The 13,778-nt window shown below is 45.5% G+C and overlaps 1 protein-coding gene and 1 long non-coding RNA gene across 2 annotated transcripts in view; both read right to left on the bottom strand.

Moving 5' to 3' along the window:
* Window positions 1–1,039, bottom strand: part of LOC126544939 (uncharacterized) — a 43,134-nt gene extending 42,095 nt beyond the window's left edge. The window contains exon 1 of the mRNA XM_050192497.3: window positions 905–1,039. Within this exon, the coding sequence (XP_050048454.2) occupies window positions 905–953 (49 nt within the window). The 5' untranslated portion in view covers window positions 954–1,039. The remainder of the gene's footprint in view (window positions 1–904) is intronic.
* A 2,442-nt stretch (window positions 1,040–3,481) lies between these two features.
* The window catches only part of LOC126544968 (uncharacterized), a 29,796-nt gene continuing 19,499 nt past the window's right edge, over window positions 3,482–13,778 (bottom strand). The window contains exons 4-6 of the long non-coding RNA XR_011893400.1: window positions 9,249–13,741; window positions 6,208–6,309; window positions 3,482–3,568 (exon numbers count right to left, since the gene is read on the bottom strand). This is a non-coding gene — a long non-coding RNA (uncharacterized lncRNA). The remainder of the gene's footprint in view (window positions 3,569–6,207; window positions 6,310–9,248; window positions 13,742–13,778) is intronic.

The raw sequence follows: 13,778 nt of genomic DNA, 5'->3' as shown, positions 1-13,778 counted from the left end.
CTACACCATTGGTCATGCCGCGGCGCTTGTGTTTGCGTGGTCGCTCGAGTCACGTGACTCTGCCAATGGCGCCCCCGGACGTCGCCGGGCATCAGCTGACGTGGCCGCAATGCTTTAACATTCATTCTCGTAGGGATAACGAAGTGGGAAGGAACAACCTCGCGAGCTACAAACATCCTTTCTTCTCCCAACTAAAGCTTCTCTTTCCTTTGTTGCTTGCTTGAAGCTAATACTCCTTGTTTTCTTGAGCTATATCAAGCTAATGTACGATCACACAATCATGAGTCTTATGGCTGCAGCCTAGCAAATGGTGGGAACGTTTGTCGGTGCTGTAATCCGTAGTGCGAGTGTTCTTTGATGAGAAAGAGAGCGGAGGCGGTGTGTTGTTTATGACGGCGAGAAACACAGATACATAATGTCTCTTATTTTTTTCTCTTTGCACCTTGAACTTCCAAGCTTTCGATATTATTAGCTCCAGGCATTAACTATGTGCAATACTGTAGCGCTGTAGGAAGTGTTCCTTTCACTCTTCTCCGTGTAGCCTAAATAGAAGCGACACATTTTGTAGTGTTTCTTTAAATAAACATATGAAATTACATGCAAGTTACTATGGGCGGAAAGCTTTCATACCTGCAAAAAATAAGCGCAACGTGAAAGCTACTGTGCTGAAATTATTGTGTCTCGAAATGCGGAGCTTTAAGAATGTTAACAGGATAACATGTTATATTTCGCCAGTCATCTCTTTGCAGAAATTGGACGAAGAATTGCTGCAACTCAGTAGAGGGTTTCCTGAGTGCATTCGTTTACGCTCGTTTTGCTAGCTGCAGTGTCTCCTGAAACTGTGCAGCACTGTTTGACACCCAATGCCATTCTGACTACCCAAACGCAGGCCTTGGTCACTTACCTGCTACTAGAACGGCCAAACCTACCCATATAACGGTGTGCACGAACATTCCGTTGAAATTTCGAAAATAGAAGTGTTGCCTAAAAACTCGGCCACAAGCGTGCAAGGGCCCTCGCTTTTTGTTACACTGTCTGACGCACTGACGAATAAATACTCCATCGCGAGCTGCACAAGTAGATGCTTCTGATGTAAAGGCTAAAAGCTGATTGGGTAGCCCTTCGGTCACGTGGGATTGACGTGATTCCTTGGAGATGGCTGACAATGTATAAAAGATTCACGAAATCCAAAGGCTAAGCCACCACACATTCGTGTCTGTGGGCGTTAAAGCATCGCACTACTTTTGCGAGAAGAAATGGGTCAAGTTGTCAGTATTGGATGCAACGTTTGTATATCCAGTGATCCTTGGCCAACATCTGTCATAGACAAGCCGTTTCACTCAAGGAAAATAAACGGCCGACCTTGGTCCACCTTTGTCTGAGCGCCAGTGAAGATGACGCGGCCTAACATTTGTAGAAGCATCGGTCGTAGAAAAAAACAATTTGCGTTAGAAAGTTGCTTCGAATAACATGTTTTTCGGCAGGAGTCGGGTTCTAACACACCTGAGGGAGTGTTAGAACCCGCAACATACCTCAACTGCCTGCCAAACAGAACACCTCTGGTAGCAGCAATTTTGTCCCGCATCGGGGACACACTTTTATTTGTTATTGTATCCACTGCACGAAAAAAAAAGAGTACTTGACAACCTATATCGCATTTCAATTGAGGAACTGATCTGTAAGTCAAATGGAGCACAAACGAAGTATCACTCATAATGTTGCTATGGTAATGTCGCGAATGCGCTTACTGCAAAGAAATAAAAACAACAAAAAAGAATTATAAAAAGTGCTGAGCAATATTTCTTAGCTTAAAAAGAATAGTAGATCAATTACTCCATAGCTCCAGAAAGACTAGAGTGTACTTGCGTTGATCCAATAACGGAAACCATTTATCAATAACGAGGCAGAACACTTGCGAGAGAAACAGGATACTAGCAGTTGCCAATAGATCACCTTACGCAGTCTGGTGATCTCTGCGCTAGTAATGATAGGAGTTCCTGAAGCACAGGTTTTTTTCTTGTTTGTTTTCCTTTAAAGAAACAACAAGCACAATTGATATTTAATGCGTCTACTTCTTATAGCGCAACAGAAATTAAACCTCAAATGCGTATCGCTCAGTGGTTTGGCGGAAAACACCATAGAAATCCTCATAATGGTTTTCCATCTATGACCACCTGTCTACTCGAGTAATTCATCGCACGCAGGAGTATCACGCTGTTTGCAAAAGGCTGGTTTTAAGTCTTCTGTTTACCTGCAGCTTTTTTTTTCTTCGTAAATAACCGGTACCGTACCGCCGAAAAAAAAAATGACTTCGTAGAATTTTTGTCAATCAAGTAGATCGCAACATGTTGTATTACTAAGTTAACCTCCGTGTTCGGGTATCGGATCATTTAGTTTTTAACACCATCAGCATTACTTCACGACTTTAGGCTCCTTCAGTCTATCTAGCCTCTTGCGCTGATCTAGTGACCCAAGTTATCTACGCTTGGGCCACTAGGTATTTGCTGGTGATCGCGATGCCCTCGTGGCTATTCCATCATCACCATAACAGCATCGCCATTACACTTTTATTGTCGTCCTATTTTCGTCATGTCGTGATCGTCATACGGCCTTCGTCGTTTCCTCAACGTGATTCCTTCTTTGCTATTCCATCATCATCACTGCAACGTGGTCAAGCCATCATGGTCATGGCCCACTCTGGTCAGCAAGTGCAATAGCAAAATAGGCATTCCCGGAGACAGTGCGTGTTTGACATAAATAGCAGAAGCGCTGGAAATCTCAGAATGACCTCTACAGATTTCAAATAAAGGTGTCTTCAGCAATAGTGTGGGTCGCTACATCGCGTGAGTACTAATCGACTTAACACCGACAATCATATTTAGGTGGATTGCGGGGAAATTTTTCTGATTAAGGTCGCAAATGCAGGTGCCTTTATCGCCGACGCTCTGCCAACACAACCGTTATGAAGTCCAGAGTTTGACGAATATTCGTCTGGACAGGTAACACTGTGATGAAATAGCTGTAGTCGCTGGCCAAGTAGAGGTGAATAAACACTGAGACATTTCGGAGCCCGTACCAATTCCCTGTTTCCAGGCTTGCTTAAAGAAAATGCACCATTTGGATGTAAAATATTCCGCTCAATTTGTGGCTAAGGAGAGCAATTTATAGATAAGGTACAATAACGCTCACGTTATTAGCCCACTCAGTTAGGGTAAAATAAATTACGGGGTCTAATGTCCTGACACCGGCATAGCGGGTTATAAAGTACGCTGTACTGAAGAGTTCAAAGAAGTTTTGAGCACCTGAATTTCCTTAATGTGGACCTAAGTGTAATTACTCGATTGTTCTTGCGCGCATTTTGATTTCCTCGAAATGTGGCCGCCGTGGCTGGGAGCCGAACCCGTGGCCTCGTGCTCACAGCGAGCGCCACAGTCACTGAGCAACCTACGAGAAAATGATATTTGAAAAAAGAAAGCAATAAGACGTTTGGCAGGCAACGCACATGCCCTCATTTATTTGCAATCTGTTGACACTGCCCACGCACACAGACGCCGATCAGGCTCCTAACCTGGAAAAAAAGAGAAACAAATAATTTTCGTTCACTCCTGACGCAGCTCCCCAGGTGGTAGCGACCAAGAGGGGAGGTCGTACACGTGTAGAGAAAGTAAAAGATTTCTACAACCATCAGCACCACAAACACCTACTACTAATTCCTGCAGAACCCTACTCACAATGAATGTCGACGTGAATGCTATGAGCACTGAACCATTGAAGCGGCACATAGTATTGCCTCCTCAGAAACGCTTCATGGATGAGGCGAGCACTGCAACCCGGCTCCTCTCTTGCGTTTTCTTCTAAAAACGCTGCGCCATCCAACACCGCCGCTACGAAGTCCGCGCCTGGCGCGTGTGTGAATATATTGGAGAGTTTTACACAAGGGCACGAGCAATCACCTTGCGTACCCAAGAAATAAGGGCTGCGGCACTACGCACGCGCAGAACCCAAAGCGTGCTGGGTACTTGGGGTGGCCGACTCGGAATGCACATCGCTGCCCCGAAGAAGTCTCGCTACTACCACTGTGCTGAAGCAGTGAAGAAGAAGCGAACTGAAACAAGGGTAGACAAGAGTACCCCAAGACACGCATTCAGTAAACAATGGGCGTTGAACACGCGAGAGCCGTCGTGTTCGTCAATCTCGCGACAGCATTATTCCACCGGGAAGTGAAAGTGACGAACCGCTGATCGCGATGAATTCGGCCAAAATGCACTTTCGTATAGAACATGGCGCACCAGAGGCCGAAATTTATACGACGTGGATTTCTTCGACTCGGCTTTAATCGCAGCCTGTGCATATATACATTGTTAGCTTCGTGCCAACTAAGAGCTCTTGCGTGTAAATGAACTATGTTTCAACAAAAGATTACCTCTTTTATTTGTCATTTGAAGGTTACGTTTATGTTTTGGGAACATCAAACGCCACATTCGTAACTGTGTGGTCATATGGGACTACATGTCGAAGGAGCTGCGAGTTAGTGTGACTTGCGTTTGGGAATGCAAACGTAAAGGTTTCGCTTGGCTATGGATCCACTGACCTACCCAAACGCCAGGAGGCCCCAACGCTTAAATATGGCCAAAGCTTAAACTCTATTGTATGAATAAGCATGAGGCGGGCGAGGCAAAACCAGGGTAGAATGGGTAGAACCGTACCCATTCTGCACACCAGGGCACGGCTGATGACTTGGCGCGTCCTGGGCCAACGGCATGAGCCGAAACTGAACACAAACTGAACGCGCGTTTCGAACAACGATCTCCGATCGCGTCCAAGATCAATTTTATAGGATTTACTGTCATTGAAGAGTTGGACATATTCATTGACACATACCAAGTTATCCAACTTGGAGCCAGAAAGGTTCGTTGAAAAGCAACACAGCCAGTGGCATACCAAATGACACAAGTTGGTCCGACATTTGGTTTCGAACCGGGTTCCTTGAGTATAACAGCCCAATGCTCTACTCATTAGACTATTGACTACCCAGTGACGCAAATTGACAGGAAAACGGTTAGAGACATCGACACACAAAGAGGCAAAAAGGTATAAATATAGACGGGCACCTTAAAATGCGTGAAGCATCCTAAGAATGCTAATATCATTCAAATAGTGAGAGGCACTTGAAAGAACTCCCGAAATTAGTACAGTGCACCTTGTGACTAATTGCATCGGAAATATTGGACATAGTTTGCTTTGATTTTCTTCCAATAACAGCATTTAAATGAACTCGAAACATCTTATTGGGAAATATTGTGCAAATACGTGATATTGACTGTAGTCTGGGGTAACATTTGTAAAATACCATTGTTGCTTCAGTGTAAGCAGTACATTAGAGGTTAGTAACATAGTCACGGTTCCGGAAAAAGGTGCAACGCACATTCAGCCTAAGAGCCCTAAAATTAATTTGAACTGTCTGCAAGTGGCAAGAACAGGAAGTAATACGGAGACAGAGATAAAAAGCAGCGGTGGAAATGTGGGATATGTTTGTCACTTGCCGTTTGGTCTGCTGCTTAGACATTTATATGTAGCTTAAAAATAATGTTCGGGCAAATTATGTGTTTTTTAAACTAAAACTTGGCTTATTTAAAATTGAAGAATGCACAGACACGAATGCACAAAAAAACATGGCCGCGGATACCGTAATGGTCTCACAGCGTCGCAGACGCACGAAGGACCCTGTGTCTTCAAAGGATCAGTAAATAAGTATATTTTTACCAAATATTTAAGTGTTAAGTTTTTGTGTTGCTGATTCATTTTGTGCCTAGGATTAAAAAAGCTATGATATTTTATAATTTAGTATATTAGCCCCGGTGCACACAAGCCTTCCTGCTTTTTACTATGCGTCCCAAATTACGACAGAGGCGCAGGACTGTGAAGTACTTCGACGATGTAGGGTTTTATTGCAGCGGTATGAGAACTTTGCACATCAGTGTTTTTCTCGTTGTGCTTCCATCGGAATGTGGCCACTATGAACCCACATCGTACTGATTCAACAGACCTCTGTAGACACAGTGGCGGCAGTAAATAAAGGGCAGACGAGAGGAAATGAAGTAGAGGAAGACAGCTGATTGGTGGGTGCCATCATCTTACGCTTGAGTTTGCAGAACGAACCTAACCCTGCGGCATCCGTCAGTACGTAGTCGAACCATAGCAACTTACCCTTCTGTGCAAATGGCACGGAGTTCCGTCTTTCTCAATTTCGTAGCGCTCATTGTCTTTGTGGTTGTCACACGTGAACCGGCAACTTAAAACGGGTGTCACCTGCAAAATGGAATGAACCCAAAACACAATTAAAGATAGTTTCGACATACTTATTGTACATTAGAACGCCACCAGTGGTACCGTATAAAGACCGCGCCGATAGCCATATGCAGCACTTGAAGTCTAAACGAGGCATTTAATGAGAACTATCAAATTGCCGCCGAATATCTGACGACCGAGCACCGTCTGGTCTTATAGCTGTATCTTGCGCCGCAATTTTATTGCAATAGTAAATATATGGACACTCTAGACGCATTTCTGCCGCCGCCGTCACCGTTGCCATCACCACGTTTTTCCATATAAAGTCCACTGGCGATAACATCGTCCCCGCGCACCGTAAGCTGTACGTACGAGGGAAAGCATGAGAGGGTGAGCCGACGATAGTGGCTTAATCTCGCGTGCGTAGGGAGGAAAGCGGGTAGGAAGCACGCCGTCTATCGTCACACGCAAGACACTGAGGGGGGGAGGGGAGGGACAGGGAAAGGGGCGCTCTACTCCGGCGGCTGGTGTGTATAGCGCGGCCATACTACCTTTATCTTGACAGAGATTTGCGGTGGGGACTGAATCTAGGTGTCTAGGCGCACCGATGGCTGATAGCTTCGTGCGCGTTATATTTTCGCCGCTTAATTCGCGTTGAAGCGAGAGGCAGCACAAAGGCAGTTCGCTCGCTCCTGCTGCCGCCCTTTCTCACTTCAGTGTTCCGACAGCGAGTTTGCGCTGTCATCGAGTTACATGTGTTCATGCTTTCTTGTGCGTACGCAACACCATGCTTGGTATTTTAGTTAGTAAGCGAATGTTTACAAGCTAATATGGCCGATAAAGCTACTATCCTTGCTTCTTATAGCTGTCTACTAATTTGCTGACGCCATTAATGCTTCTCCTTTTGGTCTAAACTGCGACTTTTCTTAAATCCCTGAATACGTTTGCTAAAGCTTTAGCTTGGTCCCAACGGCATACATATATATTGCCAACAAAGAATAACACCCAGGAAAGCATAGGGGAAATGCAACATAATGAACAAAAGTGAAATGAAAGAGGACGAAAAGATAACTTGCCATTGGTTGGATCCTAACCCACAACTTCCGTATTTGAGATCCTCGTTCTACAAAATTAACGAGAGAAAAATGGAAACCGAAACGCTCTACGTTTGTTAATCATGACCAAATAAACACAACAAACAATGAAGCCAAGGAAAGTATCAAGGGAATTACTCGTGGCTGAAATTTATTTGCAGAAAATAATTAAATGAAAGCGGATCAAAAGATCAATTGCCGCTGCCGACCGAGTGATAAGGTCGCCGTAGTGCAATCGGTAGCACGCATATGCGGAAGTTCTGAGTTTGGCTTCCACCGGAAGCAAGGTTGGTTTTCGTTTCTCTTTTCTTTATTATTTTAGGGATTTCAGTTACAACAACAGCTAATTTGCCCGACGCTTTCATTGGCTGCATTGTCGTTGGCTTTATATGGTCATGATAAACCAACATCCAAACCCTCGGTTTCCCTTCTTCTCTTGCTCATAATATATATATATATATATATATATATATATATATATATATATATATATATATATATATATATATATACGACATTAGTTGCAGTTACGAATTGAAGCAGAGAAATGACAAATAAATCAAAATGAAAGGTAATGAACGAAAAACTGGCTGCATGATGGATAAGAACCCACGTCTTCGCATTACGCATGCGATGCTCTTACTGATTGACCTACCCTGGCGCCGTTTCCCTTTATACTGTCCGGCGCATTTGTTTGTCTACTACAACCAAGCCTGATTCTATTATTAGCCAGTGCCACCACTCAAGTATATGATAGCAAATATAGAACATCTTATATACCGCTGGCCTCACGTAGTACGAGAACTTCTTGCGTGAAAGCAACTGGTCAATAAACCCACACATGCTACCTGAAGGCATCGATGTTGCCGTACTCGAGATCCTCGCTATGTCATGAACGAGAAGAAAAGAAACCATGGGGCCCGATTTTTTATCCGTCTAATCATGCCTTAAGGTAGCTTGTGTGTGCTTACTGACCAGTTACGTTTACGCCATAAGTTCATGTACTACGTGACGCCTGCGGTGTAGGCATGTGACCTGTGATTACCCAAACAGCCTATTGGTCAGACAAATAAGCCCTTTTACGGCTTCTAGCACATTCAGGTAGGTAGACCACTTTGGCGAGTGTCAAAAGTAAAGTGTCCTCTAATTAGGACAGAGGGATTTGCCACGATGTTGACTGCTTTCTCTGTAGCTCTTAGTGTCGTGATTAACCGCGATCGCTTCCGTGGTTTTACCACGTGCACACCTGTACACACGTGTATACGGTTCAAAAAGAACGCGTTCTGTAGTCCGATTCACTCTGACGAAGGCTGGTCCACTGGCGGCACCATTAATACAATAGTTATTTTCTTGTTAAACGCTATGTCATCATCATCCCTCATCACACCTTTATGTCCCCGTTCCCCCTCCCCCTGTGCAGAGTAGCAGGCTAGAGCGCCTTAGCTCAGGCCGACCTGTCTGCCTTCTTTCAATTAAATTATCTCTATCTATTCTTGTTAAACGCCTGAATCGTCCTTTCGCTAATTTATTCACTTATCTATCAACTTATTTATTTATTTATTTATTTATTTATTTATTTACTTATTTATTTATTTATTTATTTATTCATATTCCGTCCTCTGTAAGGATACTAACGAAAACAGCAGTGTCGCATCGTAACTGCAGCTCTGCAATATTCTCAACCTTGAAGTTACTGCTGCCATAGCAAGGCAGCCTATTTTCACAATACAGCCGTATAGATTCGACTGATTACTTTTCCTCACAGATCTCCAGCCAGCCTGCATTGCTTTATCCCACATACATTCTTTGTTGCATAAAGGAAGAGCCATATGACCGAACTCAAATTTGTCTGGCTTTCTCACTTACTGGTGGTTGTAACCTGCATGGCTGTCCTTTGGTTTGCATCTCTGATAGCGATGGTTCGAACTGAGATGCTTGCCCGGTCACACGTTGTTGCGTTTCCGTCATTGGTTTGTGCACATTTTTGAAATATGAAGGCATCGCAGGACTTTCGTTATGTATCATAGCTGCTGACATCTTACCAATGGGCTGAATGGTAGTGCTGGACGAGACGACGTCCGCTACATTGAAGATGCGACCACCAGGTGCCTTCAGAAAAGTTGCTATTGTGGTGGTGGTCTTTTTCCGCTCCAAAATTGGTTGCAGACCCGAAAGAACTGCTCTAGCGTTCACAAGGGCCTCTTTATCGCATTTGTGACCCTTAACAAACGTAGCTTTCGGCACCGTTTCTCTAGCAATGGGCTTGCTTGCAACAGCTGGTTCTGCCGTGAAAGAAGGAAATAATTCTTTCCAAATAACTGCGCTTGGACTTGTCACATCCACTCTGCCCAGGATTCTCAACAAAAGCATTTGCGTTAACGCTGATGGGAAAGCATTGTTGCTTACTGTTGCATCGCGTTGTGTGGCTGAGACACTTATCGAAGTCTTTCCAATGCCAGGCGCTAACGGAATTCCAATTGTTTTATTTTCCATAGTTGACGTTGTTATTAGAAGTTGGCTGACACCATCGTGCTGTGGCCACACTTGATTCAACGTGACATGGCTTGCTGTTGTCGCATTAATTGTCATTAAAGTTGTAGGCCTCACTTTCAATACTGAACTACGCGTTCCGGAAATCGCCTGAGAAACAGATTTCCCTGCTGGTTTGAGCACCCTGGTATGAGCACCCGGCTGCGTAGTACCCGCTGCTGTAACCATTCTGTTCAAATCTGAAGGTGCTTGCTTCTGTGACAGGCCTCCAGCTGGTTTCGGTTTGGTTGGTATTGATGGAACGGCGCCTCCAAACACTCTTGTGAAATTGGTCACTACTTTTTCCGTGGTGTGCGTAGCTTCACCTGATGTTGCCACTCCATTTGGTCGTACAGATGACTTTCGTGGCAGGGTGCGAGGTTGAGAAATACTTGATTGCTTAGGTGGTAATGCTATACGTGGTACGCTTCCTTTGCTTTCTTGGACAGGGCTGTTCAAAGCTGTCTTCTTTGTTTTAACTGATTGCGAACTCCTAGACACTGTTTTCACCGTTGTTACTGTAGCCGTGGGTACTTTTATGGGTGTCGTTGCTTCAGGCATGTTGGTTGCTGCTGGTTTCACCCTGGTAGGAGCACCCGGATGCGTAGTACCCGCTGCTGTAACCATTCTGTTCAAATCTGAAGGCGCTTGCTTCTGTGACAGGCCTCCAGCTGGTTTCGGTTTGGTTGGTATTGATGGAACGGCGCCTCCAAACACTCTTGTGAAATTGGCTACTACTTTTTCCGTGGTGTGCGTAGCTTCACCTGTTGTTGCCACTCCATTTGGTCGTACAGATGACTTTCGTGGCAGGGTGCGAGGTTGAGAAATACTTGATTGCTTAGGTGGTAATGCTATACGTGGTACGCTTCCTTTGCTTTCGTGGACGGGGCTATTCAAAGCTGTCTTCTTTGTTTGAACTGATTGCGAACTTCTAGACACCGTTTTCACCGTTGTTACTGTAGCCGTGGGTGCTTTTATGGGTGTCGTTGCTTCAGGCATGTTCGTCGCTGCTGGTTTCACCCTGGTAGGACCACCCGGATGCGTAGTACCCGCTACTGTAACCATTCTGTTCAAATCTGAAGGTGCTTGCTTCTGTGACAGGCCTCCAGCTGGTTTTGGGTTGGTTGGTATTGATGGAACGGCGCCTCCAAACACTCTTGTGAAATTGGTTACTACTTTTTCCGTGGTGTGCGTAGCTTCACCTGATGTTGCCACTCTATTTGGTCGTACAGATGACTTTCGTGGCAGGGTGCGAGGTTGAGAAATACTTGATTGCTTAGGTGGTAATGCTATACGTGGTACGCTTCCTTTGCTTTCGTGGACAGGGCTATTCAAAGCTGTCTTCCTTGTTTGAACTGATTGCGAACTTCTAGACACTGTTTTCACCGTTGTTACTGTAGCCGTGGGTGCTTTTATGGGTGTCGTTGCTTCAGGTATGTTCGTTGCTGCTGGTTTCACCCTGGTAGGAGCACCCGGATGCGTAGTACCCGCTGCTGTAACCATTCTGTTCAAATCTGAAGGTGCTTGCTTCTGTGACAGGCCTCCAGCTGGTTTCGGTTTGGTTGGTATTGATGGAACGGCGCCTCCAAACACACTTGTGAAATTGGTTACTACTTTTTCCGTGGTGTGCGTAGCTTCACCTGTTGTTGCCACTCCATTTGGTCGATCAGATGACTTTCGTGGCAGGGTGCGAGGTTGAGAAATACTTGATTGCTTAGGTGGTAATGCTATACGTGGTACGCTTCGTTTGCTTTCGTGGACGGGGCTATTCAAAGCTGTCTTCTTTGTTTGAACTGATTGCGAACTTCTAGACACCGTTTTCACCGTTGTTACTGTAGCCGTGGGTGCTTTTATGGGTGTCGTTGCTTCAGGCATGTTCGTCGCTGCTGGTTTCACCCTGGTAGGACCACCAGGATGCGTAGTACCCGCTACTGTAACCATTCTGTTCAAATCTGAAGGTGCTTGCTTCTGTGACAGGCCTCCAGCTGGTTTTGGGTTGGTTGGTATTGATGGAACGGCGCCTCCAAACACTCTTGTGAAATTGGTTACTACTTTTTCCGTGGTGTGCGTAGCTTCACCTGATGTTGCCACTCTATTTGGTCGTACAGATGACTTTCGTGGCAGGGTGCGAGGTTGAGAAATACTTGATTGCTTAGGCGGTAATGCTATACGTGGTACGCTTCCTTTGCTTTCGTGGACAGGGCTATTCAAAGCTGTCTTCCTTGTTTGAACTGATTGCGAACTTCTAGACACTGTTTTCACCGTTGTTACTGTAGCCGTGGGTGCTTTTATGGGTGTCGTTGCTTCAGGTATGTTCGTTGCTGCTGGTTTCACCCTGGTAGGAGCACCCGGATGCGTAGTACCCGCTGCTGTAACCATTCTGTTCAAATCTGAAGGTGCTTGCTTCTGTGACAGGCCTCCAGCTGGTTTCGGTTTGGTTGGTATTGATGGAACGGCGCCTCCAAACACACTTGTGAAATTGGTTACTACTTTTTCCGTGGTGTGCGTAGCTTCACCTGTTGTTGCCACTCCATTTGGTCGTACAGATGACTTTCGTGGCAGGGTGCGAGGTTGAGAAATACTTGATTGCTTAGGTGGTAATGCAATACGTGGTACGCTGCGTTTGCTTTCGTGGACGGGGCTATTCAAAGCTGTCTTCTTTGTTTGAACTGATTGCGAACTTCTAGACACCGTTTTCACCGTTGTTACTGTAGCCGTGGGTGCTTTTATGGGTGTCGTTGCTTCAGGCATGTTCGTCGCTGCTGGTTTCACCCTGGTAGGACCACCAGGATGCGTAGTACCCGCTACTGTAACCATTCTGTTCAAATCTGAAGGTGCTTGCTTCTGTGACAGGCCTCCAGCTGGTTTTGGGTTGGTTGGTATTGATGGAACGGCGCCTCCAAACACTCTTGTGAAATTGGTTACTACTTTTTCCGTGGTGTGCGTAGCTTCACCTGATGTTGCCACTCTATTTGGTCGTACAGATGACTTTCGTGGCAGGGTGCGAGGTTGAGAAATACTTGATTGCTTAGGTGGTAATGCTATACGTGGTACGCTTCCTTTGCTTTCGTGGACAGGGCTATTCAAAGCTGTCTTCCTTGTTTGAACTGATTGCGAACTTCTAGACACTGTTTTCACCGTTGTTACTGTAGTCGTGGGTGCTTTTATGGGTGTCGTTGCTTCAGGCATGTTCGTTGCTGCTGGTTTCACCCTGGTAGGAGCACCCGGATGCGTAGTACCCGCTGCTGTAGCCATTCTGTTCAAATCTGAAGGTGCTTGCTTCTGTGACAGGCCTCCAGCTGGTTTCGGTTTGGTTGGTATTGATGGAATGGCGCCTCCAAACACTCTTGTGAAATTGGTTACTACTTTTTCCATAGTGTGTGTAGCTTCACCTGATGTTGCCACTCCATTTGTTTGTACAGATGACTTTCGTGGCAGGGTGCGAGGTTGAGAAATACTTGATTGCTTAGGTGGTAATGCTATACGTGGTACGCTTCCTTTGCTTTCGTGGACAGGGTTGTTCAAAGCTGTCTTCCTTGTTTGAACTGATTGCGAACTTCTAGACACTGTTTTCACCGTTGTTACTGTAGCCGTGGGTGCTTTTATGGGTGTCGTTGCTTCAGGCCTGTTAGTCGCTGCTGGTTTCACCCTGGTAGGAGCACCCTGCTGCGCAGTACCCGCTGCTGTAACCATTCTGTTCAAATCAGAAGGTGCTTGCTTCTGTGACAGGCCTCCAGCTGGTTTCGGTTTGGTTGGTATTGATGGAACGGCGCCTCCAAACACTCTTGTGAAATTGGTTACTACTTTTTGCGTGGTGTGCGTAGCTTCACCTGATGTTGCCACTCCATTTGGTTGCACAGATGACTT

The sequence above is a fragment of the Dermacentor andersoni genome, chromosome 3 (assembly GCF_023375885.2).
Source record: "Dermacentor andersoni chromosome 3, qqDerAnde1_hic_scaffold, whole genome shotgun sequence".
Taxonomy (NCBI): Eukaryota; Metazoa; Arthropoda; class Arachnida; order Ixodida; family Ixodidae; genus Dermacentor; species Dermacentor andersoni.
Note: the sequence above shows the minus strand (reverse complement) of the source record. Positions and strands in the feature narration are given on the sequence as shown.